This window comes from Capra hircus, chromosome 4 (assembly GCF_001704415.2).
Source record: "Capra hircus breed San Clemente chromosome 4, ASM170441v1, whole genome shotgun sequence".
In the NCBI taxonomy this organism is placed as follows: Eukaryota; Metazoa; Chordata; class Mammalia; order Artiodactyla; family Bovidae; genus Capra; species Capra hircus.
Genome location: NC_030811.1, coordinates 12,766,076 through 12,787,641, shown reverse-complemented (window position 1 = coordinate 12,787,641; position 21,566 = coordinate 12,766,076). Strand labels below are relative to the sequence as shown.

General features: G+C 40.5%; 1 protein-coding gene across 2 annotated transcripts in view; it reads right to left on the bottom strand.

Moving 5' to 3' along the window:
* Nucleotides 1–21,566, bottom strand: part of TPK1 (thiamin pyrophosphokinase 1) — a 383,898-nt gene that overhangs the window by 151,047 nt on the left and 211,285 nt on the right. For both annotated transcript variants that reach the window (XM_018046829.1, XM_018046830.1), the window contains exon 7: nucleotides 5,443–5,589. In XM_018046829.1, coding sequence (XP_017902318.1) covers nucleotides 5,443–5,589 — 147 coding nt within the window. The remainder of the gene's footprint in view (nucleotides 1–5,442; nucleotides 5,590–21,566) is intronic.

Here is a 21,566-nt window from a genome sequence, read left to right as displayed (position 1 = left end):
TTGAAAAGAATGTTGTGGAGAACATACACACGCTCACACACACACAGAAGAGATAACGCGCAGTCTGTGGACTGTGACTTGTGTAAAGAGTGTCATTTCCATCTTAGCCCATTAATCCCATGAAGGAGGAAACATAGTGGAGCGGAACAACTGTGGAGTCAAAGCACTGCTGTGTGACCGTATGACCTGTCCTGCTCTCCTCCTCCCAGGGTTGTTATGAAGCTCAAACAGAGGCTTTTTATAAAAGTCCCCAAATTATCTCCTTTCTCAAGATCAGCTATCTGATGACTTTCAATCAGAAACTACATTTAAAACACCTTGAAACTATTCTTTATTTGTCACTGAAGCATACCAGATTGATTTCTTCAGTCTAGTTCCAAAATATTTGCAAATGGTTTCAATTTATGTTTATGGTGTGCCCATCCTGACTGTGATTACAATAAGCCCTATTAACCAGGAACAGCATCCCACAGACATCCATCCTCAATACGCACACTACCAAATACAGACGTATGCTTTATTATATGTGCAACACACAACATGGAGATATGTGAAAACACATATTACACAGTCATTTTAGCTCCAATGGCACATATCCCATTTCCAGGATGTAGGTTGAATCTCTGCAATAATTTTAATATAGCTTTTAACAGATTTTTGGAGTTAATCACATTTCATAAGTATACCATTAAAACTGCTTAAAAATATGGTAGAGTGTGTAAGACTGATTGGTATCTTAAGCCCTCAAACACACTCATTTTGGATTTTGCATTTGTCCTAGAAGCTGACTGACAACTCTGTCATACAGAGTGAAGCCAGTCAGAAAATCACGTAAGGTATGTTAATGCATATGGGTGGAATTTGAAAACGTGGTACAGATTATATTATTTACAAAACAGAGAGAGAGACACAGACATAGAGGGGGAAAAGTATGGATACCAAGGAGGGATGATGGGGACAGGTGGGATGAACTGGGAGACTGGGGTTGACATATATACATTATTGATACTATTCATAAAATAGGGAACTAATGAGAACCTACCGCATAGCACACCTCACCGCTCCGCTGCTGCTAAGTTGCGTGCGACTCTTTGCGACCCAGTGGACTGTAGCCTGCAGGCTCCTCTGTCCATGGGATTCCCCAGGCAACAATACTGGAGTGCGTTGCCATGCCCTCCTCACTCCTCTATGGTGGCTAAAGGGGAAGGGACTCCAAAACTGGGGGGATATGTGTATATATACAGCTGTGCAGTAGATACTCACACAGCACTGTAAAGCAACTGTACTCCAATACAAAAAACAAGTGACTGAGAAGCAGGGACCCAGGAAGTGTCTCCGGGCGGACCCGCCAAGCCCCCAGACCAAAGGCTGTGCTAAACATCCTCACTGCTCCTGTGATCGAGGGTGTGGTCTTGCACGAGCTTTCCGCTTCAGAGTATGCAATCGTTACTTGCTTAGGATAAGGTAATTTTCTAGTCGTTTCAATAAGACAAAAACAAACAGACCAGAGAGAGATTCTAGAGGGCCTGGTGGCTTAGACAGTAAAGAATCTGCCTTCAGTGCAGGAGACACAGGTTCGATCCCTGGATGGGAAAGATCCCCTGGAGAAAGGAATGGCAACCCACTCCAGTAATCTTGCCTGGAGAATTCCATGGACAGAGGAGCCTGGAGGGCTACAGTCCATGGACACACAAAGACTGAGTGACTAACACACTCAGGGTGTGTGTAGGCACGCTCATCATGATCACTACGTTTGGGGAACTGGGGATTCTCTTCTTTAAAGATTAAACTTTGAGTTATATTACAAATGAAAAGAGAAGATGATTACATTACTATACATTTTGTGTAGGGTCCTGATCCCAGACTTTCTCTCCCAACTTCAGCTTCTGGCCCTCTGACGGAGACTATGCCCTCTGCTCAGTCCTCTTTCCAGCCCATGGCTTCCTCTCTTAGACCACCTCACATCAGGCTGGGGCAGTGTAACTGTGTTCCACCAAAGGCAACGCAACCCACTGCCAGGCCTGGCCTTTAAAAACATGTGGTGCCTGGTGGTCTAGGCGTTGAGACTTTGCACTTTCAAATCAAGGGGCATGGGCTCGATCCTTGCTTGGGGAAGTAAGATTACACATGCCACACAGCCAAAAAATAAATACATTTATAAAAAATTTAAAGAAGAAAACATGCAGTGCCACGCCTTACAGTTTCCTTTTTCCCTGCTGCCTCCATGTGTCCCGACTGGCTCAGATAAGAAGTAAACCATACCACCCAAACCATATTCTCCATGAATGAGAAAACAAAAAAAATTAAGCATAATCTCAGTTAAGCCTTTGAGATTTGGGGGTTAATTATCACTGCAACATACCCAGGGTAGATTAGTACCCTGGCCAATTGACAACAACAAAAAGCTAGGAAAAAAAAAGGGGGGGGGATCTTTCCAAATGCATCAAACATCTCTCCTCCCCTACAAAGAATACTCAAAACCCCAAAACTAGGTTTTGATTGAAAAGGAACACCAAATCTAACTTTCACCTTACACGCATTTGAATTTTTTTTTTTTTTACTAAATCATGAAACTGCACTTCAATTTCTTCAGCCTCTGAGTGTGGAAGGTCATCAGGAGAGTGAGCTTGAGCAAGGTAGGAGTGTAAAGGTGTTTGCACTGCTTAAGCAGACACTCACAGAGCAAAGACGAATAGAAAGAACACTCCCACGGCAATGCTAGGAAAACTGCCGACCAAATTCTGGATGAGAAGAGGAACAAGTCTCTCATCTGTAATCAGAAGTCAAACCCAGCAGAATTAGCTTCAAAATATATACCACTTAGATGGTCTCCCAAAAATCTCAAACGAAAGGTCTTAAGTTTTTAGTGTCTATAAATAACTGGGCTAGAAATCCACCCCAGAGTCTTCTTGGACTCACTTTTAATTCCTATTTCAAGTAATTCCCACGGGTAAAGTTCTCAGAAATATGAGGTCACAGAGAAAAATCACAAAATACAGAATGAAATCAAGGTTACAAAATATAAAAGGAAAAAAGAACAGAAAAGACAGCTAACTTATAAAGACTGCAGATATCAGAATTATTCTGGACTATAAAGGAAGTACAACAATTACCTTTTAAGAGTTTTTAAAATGTGAGTAAGGGGAAAGTATGTAAGAGAGATGAATCACGACAGGAATTTAAAAGCCTTTACTACGAAAAGGATACGTTTAATAGCAAAATAGAACAGCTAAAGCAGAAGAGTGAAGTGGTTTGCAGAGGTGATGAGGAACTTCAGAATGCAGCTCAGAGAAACTATGAAGCAAGTTTTGAGATATATGTGATGCAATTAGAGGATCATATATATGTGTGTGTGTGTGTGTATACACACATACATACACACTCAACTGGAGTTGCAGAAGAAGAAAGAAAGAGCATGTGATGGGACAATATTTGAAAACATAATGGCTGTGAGTTTTCCAAACTGAGGACAGACAGCAGCCTATAGACGGAGAATTAATTCTAAGAAAGCCCAAGCTGAATACATTTTAGGAAGTCCGTATTTATACAACAAAGATACAGAACACCACAGACAATGAAAAGATCTTAAGAGCAGAAGTCATTTTTAGACATGGCTTTTGCTATCAGTTAATGTTCCAACTTTACTTTTCAAAAATTATCCTATGATATCTAGTTACTTCTTAGCCAGAATATTTATACAGAGACAAGTTACAGTTGACTATTTTAGTGTCCATAGAATCTTATAAATAAAATAATAAAACAATAAAGTTCAATGCTTCATAGCTGTACAGAGTTTCACACTTCAGAAAGTGTCAGGAAATTTTAAGTATTTAACAAACACCTAATCAGAAATCTAAGAAGCATATCCGTGTGTGTCAGACTGCTAACTGAACTGTTTTAATAACTTTGCCATAGCTTATGGCAAAAAAATTCACTCTAGTATATATCATTCAAGACTTTTCACAGTCAGGACCTAAACTATCTTCTGGACCTCAGAGTCTTTTGAGTCTGATATTTAGGTATTTTCCATATGGCTGCTCAGTATTACCTGTATATCCCACAATATGCCCTACAGCTCTATCTTTCTTTAGTGGCTCCTTCTAACTGGAATGACTTTCCCATCATTTCCCATAACAGAGATCTGCTCATCCTTCAAGAGTCTGTTGAAACGTAAGCTCAACAGAATGCATGTTCCATGAAAGCAAGGGTTTTGCTATTGCTGGCTGCTGTATCCCCGGAAAAGCACCTGACACACAGCATGTACTCAGTAAATATTTGTTGAGTTAATTGATTGAATAAAACATGAATGCCTCTGTAAGCATTTCCTTACCACACCCATGACCAGATTATATACTCTTTCATCATCTTTATGTTCTAAACTTTCAATCTAGCTTTATGTTTGTGTTTAATAAATGTCTCCTTCACAGGACATGTACCACAGATCAACCTATGTTACTATTTCTGTTTAATCTTCAATTACCCAGCAGTGTAACAGGTAGGCAGCAGGCACTCCGTCACTGTTTGCTGACCAAATAAATGGACAGCATGAAGTTTGAAAACTGAATTCTTCAACTTCCTTTTTACATCTCACAGAAAGTGTTCCAGAAAGCAACAAAGCCAGGCAGTGCAGGAAAAAAAAAACCCAAAAACAAAAATGCACAAGTGGCTGAACAATGGTGAGCATGCATTATAACTTGCCATATTAACCAAACAACATTTTTTAGGAAATGACAAGCTACAGATGGTGAACAGCAGACGGAGTGGAAGCAGAGCTCTATGCAGCACGCTACAGTGAGAGGCAAAAAAGGAAAAAAACAACTGTCCACTGGTTTTTAAAAATGTTACCAAGCTATCATTTTTCAAACTGAAATATACCCATCAACCTCATAAAACATGTCTACATAATAAGAATTCTATTCTAAGCACTACATTGATAGAAAGTTCTCTTGCTGTTTATCATGGGAAATGAATGACATCATCATGAAAGTGAAATTAACAAGCAAGCAACTTATGAACAGTAAAAGTTAAAGACTTCAAGTACTTCACAAAATCAAATACTGTTGCCAATTACAACAACACTGAAAATATTGGAGAATTCCGTTTGAAATATTTGCCAAGCTTTGTGCTTCCTCTGCTGAGATTTTTCTCAAGTGACACTCATATTCAGCTGCTCAAAATGCAAAAATGCTAAATTTAATTCTTAATCAATTTAATGAAAAACCTTATTTCCTTTCTTTGGTTTTGTTTTTCTAAGTACAACAAAATAAAAGGTTTGCAGCTTCTCTTCCACCTATGTTCCCCTTCAGTGACCAGAGGCAGTCAAACTTGTCAACTTCACTCAGTTGAAGCACATAATCTGGGCAGATGTTTTCACCTTATCTATAAAAATCTTACAGGTTTTGTAGAAGCAAAGTGCGGACACTGTATTTAATCCTCACTTACCGGTTGGAGCAGGTAGACGAGAGATTCCTCTTGGATTATTATAACGGGCAAAGAAGTTATTTGAGGCGCTTGGAACAAAGTGCTCACAGATGCCATGATCTGGTCAAAACGTCCAGCAAGTCCTCCCAAGGTCACAATCATATCTACCTATGAAACCACAGGAAAATCGGCAGTCACATATTTAAGGAATTTAAAATGATTAAATAGCACTGAATACTTCTATAGAGCTTTCGATACTCTCGTTCATTAGATAAGCCATGAAGAAACGGCAGACATTGACTGTGTTGTTCAGATGAAGGAATTAAGTCCCACGATTGGTTAAGTAGCAGTCAGCTTCTGAGAGCAACATTTTTGGTACCAATCGTTAAGTTTTTCCCATTTGCCTATTCAGCTGGAAAACTAGCCAACTCTTCCTTTAAAATTCTGCTCCGTGTTTCTTCCACGTGGAAGTCTTCCCGAATCCGCAGCTGGTGCTGCTCCCGTCCACCCACATGGCACCCAACAGTGAGGGAGCCTGTTTTACAGGTCTGAGGTCTGTCATTGCCCCCGCCACAGTCCAAGTATGCTAAAGACCTGAACTGTCTTCACTGAACCCAGCAAATTGCCTAAATTCTCTGTACCGCATTTTTCTGTTCACATGGAAAAGCTGGGTAACAATGGCCAATTGATAGGGTTGTTCTGGGGATTAAATGAGGACACTAAATGGGTTAATAAATGCAAAGACTTAAAACATGTTCACAACACAGTGATTGCTAAAAACATGTCAGCTGCTCTTCCATCGCATTATTTTTAGTATTATTACATTTATATTACTATTAATATGTTTATTATTGTTACATGTCATTTGATGTGTTATTTTTTTCACTTAACACTTTAAAGAAAGCATTTCCTATCATTACAGTGTAGTTTATTTAAACATTTCCCTATTGCGGATAACACATTTCCACGCTATTTATATATAAAATTACTGCGATGCTTTCCTAACTTATAAGAACAATAGTTGAAGATCGGCCACGGAGCAGTGGAAGGGTGCAGGGTCACAGGCTCCTCTGGCCGAAGCCCTTACGGAGAATGAAAGAGAGGTGGAACCTGGTCTCCTTCCTTTGGCTAGTCAGCCTGATCTTCTCATGTATCAGCAGAGTCAAAGCTCCTATACTGATCATGAAAAAGGAAAAGCTGGAGAGCTTAATCAAAATATTTTAAGTAAGAAATAGAGTATTTCCTACCATATCAGTAAACGAGAATGCCACAGTCATCGATTCCTGCACTCCAAATACGAACCCCTGAGCCCGAGAGGCACTCAGGAAGGGGAACAGCGCCTGCTCAATCTGGCAGCCTTCAGGCTGCAGCCACTCCCTATGGTGAGCACCGAGGAACTCAGGGTGTGATCAATGACCAACGCAGGATACTGACCTGCGAGTACTCACCTCTGAGTACTGATACTGACCTCTGAGTACTGATACTGACCTCTCAGAGAGCTGAGAGGCATATGGGAGGAATGATTTCAGTGAGCCCAGACTCTTGCATGTTCCCATGCACAGAAAAGTGCTAAATTCCTTAACTTAGGCTACCTGTTGCTGTTGTTAGCCGCTCAGTTTTGTCTGACTCTTTGCAACCCATGGACTATAGCTTGCCAGACTCCTAGATCCATGGGATTTTCCAGACAAGAATACTGGACTGGGTTGCCATTTCCTTCTCCAGGGGATCTTCCCGATGCAGGGATTGAGCCCAGATCTCCCACACTGCAGGCAGGCTCTTTACTGTCTGAGCCACTTAGTTTTCTTTAATTAGTTTTTTAACTTTTTAAATCTAATTAAATTTTCTTTAATTAGCCTTTTGATGTTCAGACTACCTGCCCTCTGCTGAAAAACTGCTATATAACCTGGCTCCTCCCCTCCTCAGAGCAGTTCTCTCAGGGCCACTTGAGATGCTGTCTCCTGGGCTTGAAGTCCTAAAATTTCCCACCAGATAAAACATAACTCTCAGTTTCAAGGTTGTGACTACTTTTTAGGTCGACACAAGAAAACTTTACGTGTAATAAGAACTGACAGTTATACTACTCACTCTACCTGAAGTAAGTAGAACTTATTTAAAGATAGGAACTATTTGGCTATTAGTTTTTAAATAGTACATTTTAAAAGCTCAAATAACATGTTCCTTGAAGAAATCATGATTTTAAGAGAATAACATGATACCCCTGCACCGGCACAACCTGTTCAGTTTCTGGAGGAACAGTAAGTGGCGTAAGTCGCCATTAAGCCAAAGGCTGTGCAGCTCACAGGTTGTGACCCTGGTCCTCCTCACAGTGCCTAACACATGCAAGACACTCAAATGTTTGATGAATGAATAAGTGAAGACACCGCAAGAAAGGACCAGTCAGCCAAAGGAAGAACTAGATTAACTACCATAATATGAGAATATATACATCAGAAGGGGGATTCATAACAACACAAAAAGTACACTACACAGAAGAATCACAAGGTTGGGAGTGGGTTTCCTATTTTTGACCTTTTCAGAGTGTAGGGAGAATACGAATTTTGATTTTGAATAAGATACTTTGTGTCAAAACTATAGTATTTTAAGACAAGCATACCACACATCTAGAAGATCTAAATTTTTTTTTTTTGGAGCTCTTTCTGGAACTCTGAGAATTAGATCTGAGGCAGAGGAAGACCATGTACCCTAGGAAGCATGTATTACTCCTAATACAAAGGTGAAGATTAAGACATCTAAGTCTTCAGAAGAAAGGGGTGACCTACAAGCCTTTGGGGTGTCAAGTCAGGTAATGGCTTTTAGCAGTGCTTAGAAAATCTCATTAGTAACACTCCAGACCAGAGGGGAATGGCTCAGAAATTATATAGGAACTCAAAAGAATCAAAGAGAATTTGCCTTAAACTGAAAAGAAAGACAATATAAGAAAGAAACCAGTCCATCCTAAAGGAAATCACCCTGAATATTCACTAGAAGGACCGATGCTGAAGCTCCAATACTTGGGCCACCTGATACGATGAGCCAATTCACTGGAAAAGAAACTGATGCTGGGAAAGATTGAGGGCAGGAGGAGAAGGGGGTGACAGTGGATGAGATGGTGGGATGGCATCATCAACTCAATGGATATAAGTTTGAGCAAACTCCAGGGGATAGTAAAGGACAGGGAAGCCTGGTGTGCTATAGGCCATGGGTTTGCAGAGAGTCAGACACAACCAAGCAACTGAACAGCAATGGCAGACACAGCAGAGAGAGTTCTAAGGCTCTAGTAAAAAGGACGTGGCACAGTCCTATCCACATAATCCTAAATTCACAGCAGAACAAATATCTGATGATAAAATAGTTTATTCCCTATGCAGATTCTGAAATCCCTTATTTTAGGTTCTCAATTTTTCATTACTATACTTCAAGCCTTGAGGGATCCCATAACCTTTGAGGCTGAAATTTAATCCCCATCTTCCACACTGGCATATCATGATGAATAAGCAGTATCTGTAAATCAGTCACTGAATTTTTCAGAATAAAGAAGCAGCAAGATTACTTCTCATCACTACTCATTTTCTCTACAGGAAGTATTTAGCAAGACTGATTATGAAAACATTAGAGGATCAACGTAAGCTGCAGGGGGCGGGAGGAGCCAGCCAGGAGCTGTTTCTATAGTTGTCTAGCTCTGGCTGGAAACAGGACATTCAAAGAGATGGAAGAAAGAAGACAGACACCAACAATATTTACACAGGGCTTCCCTGGTGGCTCAGATAGTAAAGAATCTGTGTGCCATGCCCGAGACCCGGGTTTGGTCCCTGGGTCAGAAAGATCCCCTGGAGATGGGAATGGCAATCCATTCCAGTATCTTTCCTGGAGAATTCCATGGACAGAGGAGCCTGGCAGGCTACAGTCCACGGGGTCCCAAAGAGTCGGACATGCCTGAGTGATTAATACTTTCACTTCACTTTACAAGCCTAGATGCCTGCCTTTAGGACAACAATGCCACTGGGAAGGACTTTTCAGGCTAAAGCAGGCTGTTTACACACAGCCAGGACACCTTTTCTATGTGGATCCAAAGCCTGGTACATTACTCCTAACATCACCCAGTGTAACATAAATTTTTAAAACAGTATTTTCTGGATGCCTCAGCATTTCCACAGACTGTAAGCCCCTGACTCCAAGGACCAGGTATACCAGGGTGATAAGACTGGTCTCTATCACAAGTTCCCCTCCCTGCCCTCCTCTGACTGACCTAGTGACACTCAAACATACCCAGTGACAGCCCCTCACACTCCTGCTGTGTCCCTGCTCTAAATCCCCCCAAAGGCACTTGCTCACAGAGCCTCGCTGTCTGACGGCTCCCCACCTGCTTGGTTAAGCTCAGACCCTGCGCCCTGTGCCCTCTGCCCATAAGGCCCCTGCACACCTTTCCCCTTTAGGACCTGTGAGCCAAACAGCCATTTAATTTCAAACGCCTCTCTTGCATGTGTCTACACCAGACTGATCTTCAAAACCCCCAGATTATTTCTTACAGCACACACAGTCAGACTTTGTTACGACTGCTGATACACCTGTGTGTCTCTCTCTCCTTCTGCTGCTGCTAAGTCACTTCAGTTGTGTCCAATTCTGTGTGACCCCATAGACGGCAGCCCACCAGGCTCCCCCGTCCCTGGGATTCTCCAGGCAAGAACACTGGAGTGGGTTGCCATTTCCTTCTCCAATGCATGAAAGTGAAAAGTGAAAGGGAAGTCACTCGGTCATGTCCGACTGTTAGCGACCCCATGGACTGCAGCCCACCAGGCTCCTCTGTCCATGGGATTTTCCAGGCAAGAGTACTGGAGTGGGGTGCCATTGCCTTCTCCACCTCTCTCCTTCTAGAGGAGACCTAAGAAACACAGACACCAGCCGCAGCGTGTGCAACACAGCAGACAGTAAGCATTTCTGAGCTTCATCAACACACACAAATCAGGGAAAATTGAATAAATAACCAGAGAGGCAAGAAGCTGATTATTAGGCTGCGTTAACACCATCTAAAATGTACAAAATAGTACTTCCATACTTGGCAAGGATTCCCGTAGTTGGCAGCTTTTGAAAACAATAACTTATTTCACATGTGTGGCCCTGGGCAGTATATATTTGCTGATCACTTACTGTCTATTAGGTACTAAACACTTAGGATAGATCAGTAAACAAGACAAACCACCACCCATGTCCATGCATCTGTTCTTTAGGTCTGCATATGTATTCCTGCCCTACAAATAGGTTCATCTGTACCATTTTTCTAGATTCCACATATATGCATTAATACACAATATTTCTCTGTCTCTTTCTGGGCTTCCCTGATAGCTCAGTTGGTAAACAATCCGCCTGCGATGCAGGAGACCCCAGTTTGATTCCTGGGTTGGGAAGATCTGCTGGAGAAGGGAGAGCCTCCCTGCTCTAGTAGTCTTGGCCTTCCCTTGTGACTCAGCTGGTAAAGAAACCGCTTGCAATGTGGGAGACCTAGGTTTGATTCCTGGGTTGGGAAGATCTGCCGGAGAGGGGAAAGGCTACCCACTCCAGTATTCTGGCCTGGAGAATTCCATGGACTGTATAGACCATGGGATCGCAAAGAGTTGGACACGACTGAGCGACTTTCACTTTCACTTTCTGACTTCACTCTGTGTGGTAGACTCTGTGTCCATCCACGCCTCCACAAATGACCCAATTTTGCTCCGCTGAATGGCTGAGTAATATTCCATGGCATACATGTTCATGTTCCACATCTTCTTTATCCATTTCTCTGTTCAAAGAGTGTCAGGAGGTAGTCATGAGAACTGAATGCAAAATTAGGAGGAATCAGAGTAAAATCTAAATGCTAGATCTGAAAAGAGCCTCAGTAAGGCACTGAAAAGTCCTCACTTTCATTAGCATTACATGGAAAGCCATTCTGAGCAGTTATCAGTTCTGATATTGCAACATCTGACACAAGGTTATTTTTACCTCCTCCCAGATACAGTCTCTCACAGAAATATGGGCTTCCAGCAAAACCATATTTCTTTGATCTCATTGGTTGCTTCCTCTCAGGAACCAACATAACAACTCTGGAATAGCCCAGAGTAAAGTCCTTAATTCTCTTCTGTCATTACATACTCAGTCTCGGTGTTCTCTGACAGCCTTGTGGCTTTAAATACGAACAATGTCAACACTTTCTAACAGTCTATCATCAATCCAGAACCTTTCTCCTCAACTCCAGGCTCCCATATTCAATGTGTACTTGACATCTGCATTTGGAATCCAATAGAGATCTCTACGTTAACCTGATCTTTCCCTGAATCATGATCTCCCACTGTTTTCCCCACAAAAGCTATTCTACCCCAAACTCCCAGGGTTCATTCTTAACTCTTCTCTCTTATACCCCATAAAAAAATTATATTGGTCCTAAGTTCAGTGAAAGTCACTCAGTTGTTCTGACTCTTTGAGACCCCATGGTCTGCAGCCAACCAAGCTCCTCTGTCCATGGAATTCTCCAGGCAAGAATACTGGAGTGGATTGCCATTCCCTTCTCCAGGGGATCTTCCCGATGCAGGGAGGAAACCCAGGTCTCCGGCATTGCAGGCATGAATTTTACTATCTGAGCCACCAGGGAAGTCTCAGTTCAGTATACATCCAAAATTTTTCCCCTTGTCACTACCTACAACCCCATCACAACCACGGCCACCAAAATCTGTCAGAGAATATGAGCCACCATTATAGCTCATGGGAAAGACTGCAGTGGCCTCCAACAGATCTCTGCTTTTGCCCTTATTCCTCCACAATCTATTCTCAATATAGTAACAAAAATAACCCTGTCAAAATGTAAATCAGATCTTGCACCCTTCTGCTCAAAACCCTCCAGTGATTTTCTTCTTGGATCTATCTATTAACGCAAAGGAAGCAAAAGCAAAACCAAACAAATGAGACCTAATGAGACTTAAAAGATTTGTTGCAGCAAAGGAAACCACTGACAACATGAAACTACAACCTACTGGACAGGAGAAAATATTTGCAAATGATATGACTGATAAAGGGTTAATATCCCAAATATATAAAAGGCTCATATAAGTCAACATCAAAAGAAAGAAATAAGTAAACCAAGCAGTTAAAAAATGGGCAGAAGAACCAAATAAACATTTTTCCAAAGAGGACATGTAGATGGCCAATAGGCATGTGAAAAGAAGTTCAACATCACTAACCATCAGAGAAGTGCAAATCAAAACCACAATGAGATACCACCTCACACCAGTCAGAATGGCTGTTATCAACAGGATGAGAGATTAGTTAGTGTTAGTAAGGATGTGAAGAAAAGGGAACTCTTATACACTGTTGATGGGAATGAAATTGGTGTGGCCACTATGGAAAACAATATGAAGGGCTCTCAAAACATTAAGGCTTCCCTTGTGGCTCAGCTGGTAAAGAATCCGCCTGCCATGTGGGAGACCTGGGCTCGATCCCTGGGTTGGGAAGATCCCTTGGAGAAGGGAAAGGCTACCCACTCTAGAATTCTGGCCGGGAGAATTCCATGGACTGTATAGCCCATGGGGTCTCAAAGAGTTGGACACAGCTGAGCAATTTTCACTTTCACTTCACTTTCCAAAAATTACACACAGAACTTCTATATGATCCAGCCATCTTTCTTCTGCTCCTTCTGGGTAATACACGAAGTCATGATCTCAAAGAGATCACAACACTCCGATGGTCACTGCAGCATTATCCGCAATAGTCAAGACATGGAAACAGTCTAAGTGTCTGTCAACAGACGAATGCACAAAAAAAGATCAGAAAATATGCAAGAGACATATATATGTATCTCGTATTACATATATAATACACACAAACATACACACAATGGAACAATATTCAGACACAAGAAAGAAGGAAATTCTACCATTTGTGACAACATGGATGAACCTGGAGGCTTGAGATGCCAAGTGACATAAATCGGACAAAGAAGGACAAACACTGTATGACCTCACAGAAAAATTTTAGAAGACTAAACTCAAAGAAGACTGGAATGCCATGTACATACTGCTACATTTAAAACGGACAACCAACGAGATTGACCACACGGCACATGGAACTCTGCTCAATGCTACATGGCAGCCTGGATGGGAGGGGAGATTAGGGGAAAATGGATACATGGATATAGATGGCTGCGCACCTCTGCTGTTCATCTGAAACTATCACAATCTTGTTAATTGGCTATACCCCATTACAAAATAAAAAGTTTAAAAATAAACAAATAAAATAATTCTAAACTCAAAAAAAAAAAAAAAAAGAGAGAGAGAGAGAGAGAATGTCAGCTGTGGGGATAGGGAAGTAGAGAGACATCGGTCAAAAAGTACAAACTTCCAGATAAACGATAAGTTTTAAATGTCTCATGGACAGCAGGGTGACTATAGCCAACAATACTGAACTACATACTTGGAAGTTACTAAAAGTAGACCATAAATGTTCTGTTAGAACAACAAACAAAAGTAATCACGTGAGGTGATGGACTTGCTAACTGACTCTTTTTGCAACATGTATGTGTACTAAATCATGTTTATACTTTAAATGTACACAGTGTTATATATCGAGTATCTCAATAAAGCTGGAAAAATAGAGATACTTTACATTCTTCTTTTTTCTTGCTTGGTCTTCAAAATCCACAATGTATTTCACAGTGATGGCACACCTTAAGTCAGGCTAGCTACATGTCAAGGGCTCAGGTGGCCAGTGGATCACACAGCTCTAGAAATAGCAAAGAACAGTGAAGTCATCCACTCCTATTTCTGGGGCCCCATCTAGAAAAAGCAGTAGGAGAAAAGACAAAACATTCAATAGCACTACTATGGCTGCAGAGAACCGCTGTCCTTAGAAAAAAAGCCCACTTTCTGTTGGCATTACGCGTGAAGACATTATAAATACAGGGGATTTTTAATGAGGATGGACCATGAGTTTCAGAGGGCAATGAGAGGGAGAGTGTGCATATTCAAGGGCAAGTCTCCTTATTTTAGATCACATCTGCCATCCTCTAAAGAGCGAAAGTTACTCTCAAAGACTAACACATTTTCTGTTGGCTGTGATCCATTAAAGATTCAGTGTTTGTAACTCTAAAAAATGTTGCTACAATCCTATTAGATCTATAGAGAAAATATTTTAAACAAAATATTTGTGCACACATAACACAAGTGTGTTATCTATCATGCCATATTCTGTAATATATAAAATGTTAAAAAAGTCCCTAACCTGTTTTTCAAGATCTCTTTCACTTCTAACAGTCCACATGAGATTCTCTGGTTAAATAATAATTGTGTCTATTTTGTTTAGAGAACAACTGGAAAACTTGGCTTTGCGTTATCTGCCTTAATAGAATCATGACAAGACTGGCTGAAGGATATATAACTCCAAAAGGAGAAGCAATTTCATTTTTCTATTATACAATCAAAGCCTTTTGGTAAACAAATGACATGTTTTTCTCCATTTGTCCTCAAAAAGACTTAGATACAGCATGCATGAAGTCTACAGCAGGGAAAGTGGCTGTCAGCATATTTTAATTGCATTGACTCTTCATAAATTGAATTTTGGAGGTGCATAAATGGACAATTTCTTTGAGGCTATCCCTGATAGACAGGGTGACCATACAATTGAATGCATAAGCTGAGACACCCTTGAAAGTAAAAGGGAACATTATGAATAATTACACCAAGGATACAGGCACAAAACAGGACTATCCCATGTAAACCAAGACACACGTTTATCCTGCTGTTCGAGAATTCCAAGTATGTAGCCAACTGAACCAAATTAAACACAAGGGTCTCAAAAAATTTAGACGTTATCCTTAAGCTTCCCTTAACCTTCAGAGATCCATACTATATGACAACTAGGCTTGAATAGGAGATGAAATTCTCTGGTCCAGTTGCTGGATGCTCTAATTTAAAGACGGAAGACCCAGTGCAGCCTACGAAGGAAATCACTGGGTCAGGAGAGAACAGAAACAACCACCTGCCAACAGCCCAGTGATATCAAAGTATGTTTCAATAAAGCCGATAAAACAATTCAAGTGACTGATGTGAAGTACAATGAGACACCAGAGAAATTAAAGACCTGAGGCTTCACGGTATCAGAATATACTGTATTGACAAACAAAGACGGTACCTGGCTGGATCTTGGCAGCCTGTGGAAAACAATACCACAGGGACCCTATTTAAATTTCAACAAGGCCCAATGAGTCACAGTTTAATGGCAGCCTGTTTCGGTGAGAAAGAAATCATGCCTCTTGCAGTGGCAAGATAATAAGGCTCCAGATTTTTCCTCAAATAATTTGCTCTCCATCCTTCTTTCTACAGCCTTAATTGAGTCATCACCTCCCTCATCGGGGTGACCCCACTGGTCTCCTGCCTGGGGCTTTCTGTAACCAAGTAGTTTCCTATCTGATTACAGGAGAAAGCTTTCTACATCTCAAATCTGATCATGCCAATGTTCTCTTGAAGTATCAGCTCTCCAGAATCTACAAACTAAAGTCCCATCTCCTCTAATACTCACTTGTAAGTTGCATCCACAACTCCCACCCCCCTTTATATTCTAGAAGCACTTCAGTTCTCAGAACACATCACAAGATTGCAAACTTCAGCGCTGGAACTATTCCCTCCCCTCACTCGCCCTTGTTAAGTATTTCCAAAGATGCCTACCTCCACCTCCTTTGAAAAAAAAAAAAAAGAAAGAAAGAAAACTTGTTTGAACAGAGCATTTTCATCTCACTATGTCAAACTGCAAATATGTTATTAAGAGATGTCATAAACATATTTACACAAAGCTTGTTTTTGAACATGTTCTTTGAATGAAAAGTTTAAAGAAATTAAAAAAGAAGAAGAGGAAGGGACATATTTATACCTGAAAAGTGAGCAATGTACACAAGCTTGTTTGTATTTGACAGAAAACTAGGGAGGCAATGAAAAGGGTCTATGCTAAGACTCCCAACTGTTTTAAACTATAATACCCCAGTAAAAGCTGTAGCAACAAAAGTCCTGGAGAGGTCAGCATGCCCAGACTGGAAGCAATTCTTTTTGCCACAGGTCCTTGACACACTAGCTGCAAGTCAGCAGCAGAGGAGGCCAGCAGAGACGGGCCTACCCCAAATGCCTAGTGCATTCTATGAGCCTGTTATAGGAAACATGTAAATGGTCCAAGTGTGCATGTGTGATCAGGACTTTCGGTATTACCTACCCTTTGACATCCCAAACCTTAGAGTTTCACCTTTGGTCTTGAACACTCAGAACAAAACACTCTCTTGATTCTGGCTAGTTCCTAGTTCATCTTCCAGATCCCGCTGAGTTACCACCTGTAAGGAGAGTTCACGCTGGAGAAGGTCCACTTCCAAGGGGTTTCCCACCTGTCCTATCCCACTTATAACGGCATCCACTTCACAGACCGCAAGGTCTTAGGGTCAGAAACTGTCTCATTCAGGTTGCCCTCTTCAACCTACAGTACTTCGATTGGCTGGTAAACATGTTACAGACATCTGCTAGCTGAACGGTTACAGTTTCCACGCTTTACCTCTGGTGAATAACCAAGCATCATCAAGCACACACTTGAAGTCTATTTTCCAAGGTCTCTTATTTCTTTCTCAAGTTCTTGATGGAAAAGACGACTGAAGAGTTATCCTTCCAAGAATCCTGTAACTGGTTCTTTTATTACTATCATGAAATTTTCCATCCTTCAATTCAGCTTGCACACAGCCATGACACTTTCTAAATTGTATTACAATGTCTCATTCAAAATTTTCTAACAGGTTAACATTACCCATAGATCAAAATTCACATTTTTTATCTAGAGATTAAAGATCCTTCCTTTGTAACCCCAAACAATCTTTTTAGCACTGATGCTCACTTCTTCTTAGAATTCTTGCTGCATACCAGGAGTTTTCCTTGCTTTCCCTCAGGCTGCTATTTGAAATCCTTGATAACACTTAATTTCAGCTGCCCTGGTCGTGACAGAGAATAGGACAATAACTGAGTTCATGCCCAAGATAATGAAATGCTTTTTTGATGTACCCTGGGCTTTGAAATTTTTAGTTAAACATTTCACGCCTGGTTGTAGTAACAGTGTTACCTTTCATTACAGATCTATCATGAATACTAATATTTCCTTGATTACTTGGCCTGTAGGTTCTCAAACCGTATCAGTGAGAGACCCCTGGGGAAAGAACATATTTTTCCAAGTAAACGAAAAGCACAATTGTTAAATGTGGAAATGTGTTATTTTTTCTTCTATATAAATACACAGGGATGGCAAGAGCATTTTTGCATGTATTTACATTTCTCTATATCAGAAAGTGAATGCCAAGGAGAGCTGAATAGAAAAAATTAAACACATACTTGTGTGTGGTTTTTTTTACATAATTTTATTTTACTATCTCTGCCGAAAATTAAATTCTTTGAAGAGTCAGGAACATATATATAAGTAAAAATTACATAAAATCATGGTCTGTATAAATAATATGGATAAGTCTACTAGAGGTCATTATTGTCTCCAAACTTCTCATGTCATCTGAGGTCTTGAGAAATGAAAAGATGTATCATGTGTGGTTTAGAAAACCCAAAATACCTAGCATAGCATCTTCAACACAGTTGGTATTTAGTGCAAAATGAAAACTCAAAGTATGATTTGTATCATATTCAGGAACCACTAGCTTTGGAAGTAGAGTTTGAAAGCATCTTCCAGTTTGGGTAAATGTCATCCATTGACGTTAACTGACTGCTTGGTAGATGAATGAAAAAATTCACATCTGCTTTCCTGCCCATTCTACTGAAAAAGCACCAGATATTTTCACCCTGGCCCAAAATTCTATAACATACACGATGTCCTACTAAAGCTGAGCATTGAGAGAGTGCCAAGCAGTCATTCTTCCCACTGGTTGGAATGTGGGTTACGAGGCACCAGAACGTGGAACCCACATCTTCTTTCTCTCATCCCCTTTCACCCTCTTTCTCTCATCCCCTTCCATTCCCACCACTGAGCAAGCTGAAAACAATTTTCAAAACCTCTGCTCTATTCCCAGAAGATTAGTATTTCTGTACTTGTGATTAGTTTTAAAAGCGATTATCCTATCTTGCACCATCATGATTTGCTTTCTATACTACAAACAATATTTCTTGCTTTGGCTTCAGCCATAAAACAAGTCTTAGCTGCATATTCTTGTCTAAAATGATAAATGAAACTCATGGCTCCCATGTCTGGATGGATTAGGTTCAGCTATTCGTAGCACTTCGGGTGCATTATTTTCCCAAAGTTTAGTGACATAAAACGCTCTTCATTTTTTATTGACCAGTTAATAATAGGTGGCTATCAGGCTTGCTGCAGTGCAATCCTTAGATTTTGCAATCTGGTGCAATATAAATAGTTTATGTTAATTACCCCCTTCCCACCTTCTGGGAGAATAGAGACATTTTGATTGCAAATTTTGCACTTGGTCATTAACACTCTGGTTTCTAGATTATGCATTGGACCATTTTACAATGCCAAATGAAAACGTTAAAACTGTTAACTGCAGTGACATTAATTACTTAAAGCTTATTTCTTGCAATGTAGTAAGTTTCCTTCAACTAATACATGTGTACAAAATAGCTGATCACCTCATCATCACCAGGTTTACGTTTAGTTTTAAGTGAGGTCATTTGCTATTTTGCTAACTGTATTCCATCTCCATAAGCATCATAGTAAACTGAATGCCATCTGGGAGAATATATTTGTTTAATGATAAGTTCCTCTTTCTGAAATAATTTCCTTCATTTATACAGATGTTTTGAAAAAAAAATCGAAATCTATAGGGTCAATTTTATAGTCAACTAAAATCTCTAGTAGAAATGGATGAAGAAATAGAATTAAAATGTAATCAGTGAACCCTGAATTCAGATAGTCTTATTTCTACTGTGCTTCAACTATTTTGACACAGCTGTTCCTACTGCGAAGTACACATAGTCACATACATATTGACAGGGTAAGGCTCCTAGCGGACCCAGAAGAGATGCTGATATTATCTTATTTCTATGCCATCTATCTCTTAAGGTCCAGCATGCTGGCCATGGAATGCTAAGCAGATCTTCTTGGAAAAGAGACAGTCATGGAAACAAAGACATTTTTCACTTTCAGCTGCAAAGAGAGTGAATAGAGAGTGAATGCTATGGGATTCCACCTGCTCTGATTTAAATGGAACTTTCCGAGATAACTAGGCTCATCACCTAACACAAAGAAGGTATTACTATGTATATATCTCTTCTCCTGATTACTTGCTAAACTACCACCGAAAAATCTATCAATCTAATGTGCATATCCCTGTGACATGCAGTTAACGTCATTTCAGTTTTTCATTCATGACTTAAACTATAGCACATCATTTCTTAAACATGAATGTTACTGGGTTTTTAAGTAGCCTACTGTAAATATTTACCCTAACATTTAAAAAATCTAACATGAAACAAGTTATTCTTCTGTTTGGGCAGGCAATCTTCAGATGAAAGGCTAAACTAAGGTTTTTGGGGACTGCCTACTGCTTCCTCTCTATCATTCCCTACTATCATCCCAGTACCCTGTTCTCCCTCCCACTGTTGTCTTTTTTCATTTTAGCCCTAAGCATAAAGTTAGAAATAAAAATTTGTTTACTAAAATTTGAAATAATCTTTGCTGTTAAACCAAGATAAACTCTATATGTCTAGTCTGTAGCCTCAAATAAATGAATTTACTGCTTAAAAAATGTAGATACTATCATTATGGACAACCGTAATTATGAGGTAAGCACTACTACATATGGTATATCTGGAAAACAGGTACATAGAAAAAGAAGAAATTTTATAATCTACTAAGCAATTTCAGGATGTTCTATTATAAGTACATGAATCTTCCAGAAGATTAACATAAGATATAGTTTCCTCCTCCATCTGCAGTTTCTGCGCCTCCACAATGCTGCTGCTGCTAAGTCGCTTCAGTCGTGTCCGACTCTGTGCAACCCCAGAGACGGCAGCCCACCAGGCTCCCCCGTCCCTGGGATTCTCCAGGCAAGAACACTGGAGTGGGTTGCCATTTCCTTCTCCAATGCATGAAAGTGAAAAGTGAAAGGGAAGTTGCTCAGTCGTGTCCGACTCTTAGCGACCCCATGGACTGCAGCCCACCAGGCTCCTCCGTCCATGGGATTTTCCAGGCAAGAGTACTGGGGTGGGGTGCCATTGCCTTCTCCGCCACGATGCAGTAACTAAATAAAATAGTCCTTTTCACATTAGGTCAGTGTTCTCCTGCAAAGGAGCACCACACCAACCATATGTGCAATTCTCTGCATTAATAAGAAATTTTATCTGGTAACTGAGTCATCCAGCTGAGAGTCCTGGTAAGCAGATAAACTTAACCCTTGTCCCGGGGCCCATAAACGCACACCTTTCCTCTGGCAGGGATGAATTAGGCTGCCACAGCCTTGAGGGCAGTTAGCTTTTTATATCCATTGCAGCATCTCCTGAGTCACTCTAAAGCATGGGGAATATCTATTTTCTCTTGTTGCACAGCACTATAAAAAAGATTGCTGGTCTCTGAGAAGAAAGAAAAAACAGAGATGTGAATTTCTCTTTTGAAGCCTTTTCCAAAATGATCTAGGAAACAGCCTGCTAGTTCACACAATGCACAGAATTTTTCTCTCCTTCCTTCCTCCTGATACTTAGCTTGCACCTCATTTGTTCCAGAACCTGAACATGTAAGTAGTTTGTCACTTGACAAAGACAGCAATTCTGGTAATACAGTAAAAATTAAAAGGGGGTCTGTGTAGGCATACTGATGTATAGTTGAATGTGCATTTGTGTGTGTGTGTGTGAGAGAGACATGTTGCTTTATAGAACTTCACAAAAATTACCAATTAAGCTTACAACATCCCTTTGGGGTAGATAAGCACAGGCACAAAGGTAGAAAAACGTGTTATGAGAGTCTTACAATGCCTCAGCTACAGAACTGATGCTGAAATTGTACGGTATTGCTTTCTATATCAATTCAAGGAATTTGGCAAGATTTATCCTTGTCAAGTTCACAATGGCCATGGCTTATGAGACAATTTCTATGTATTCTCATTTGTCAGCTCTCAACTTTCTCAAGAAACTTAAGCTTAGAAAAAGAAA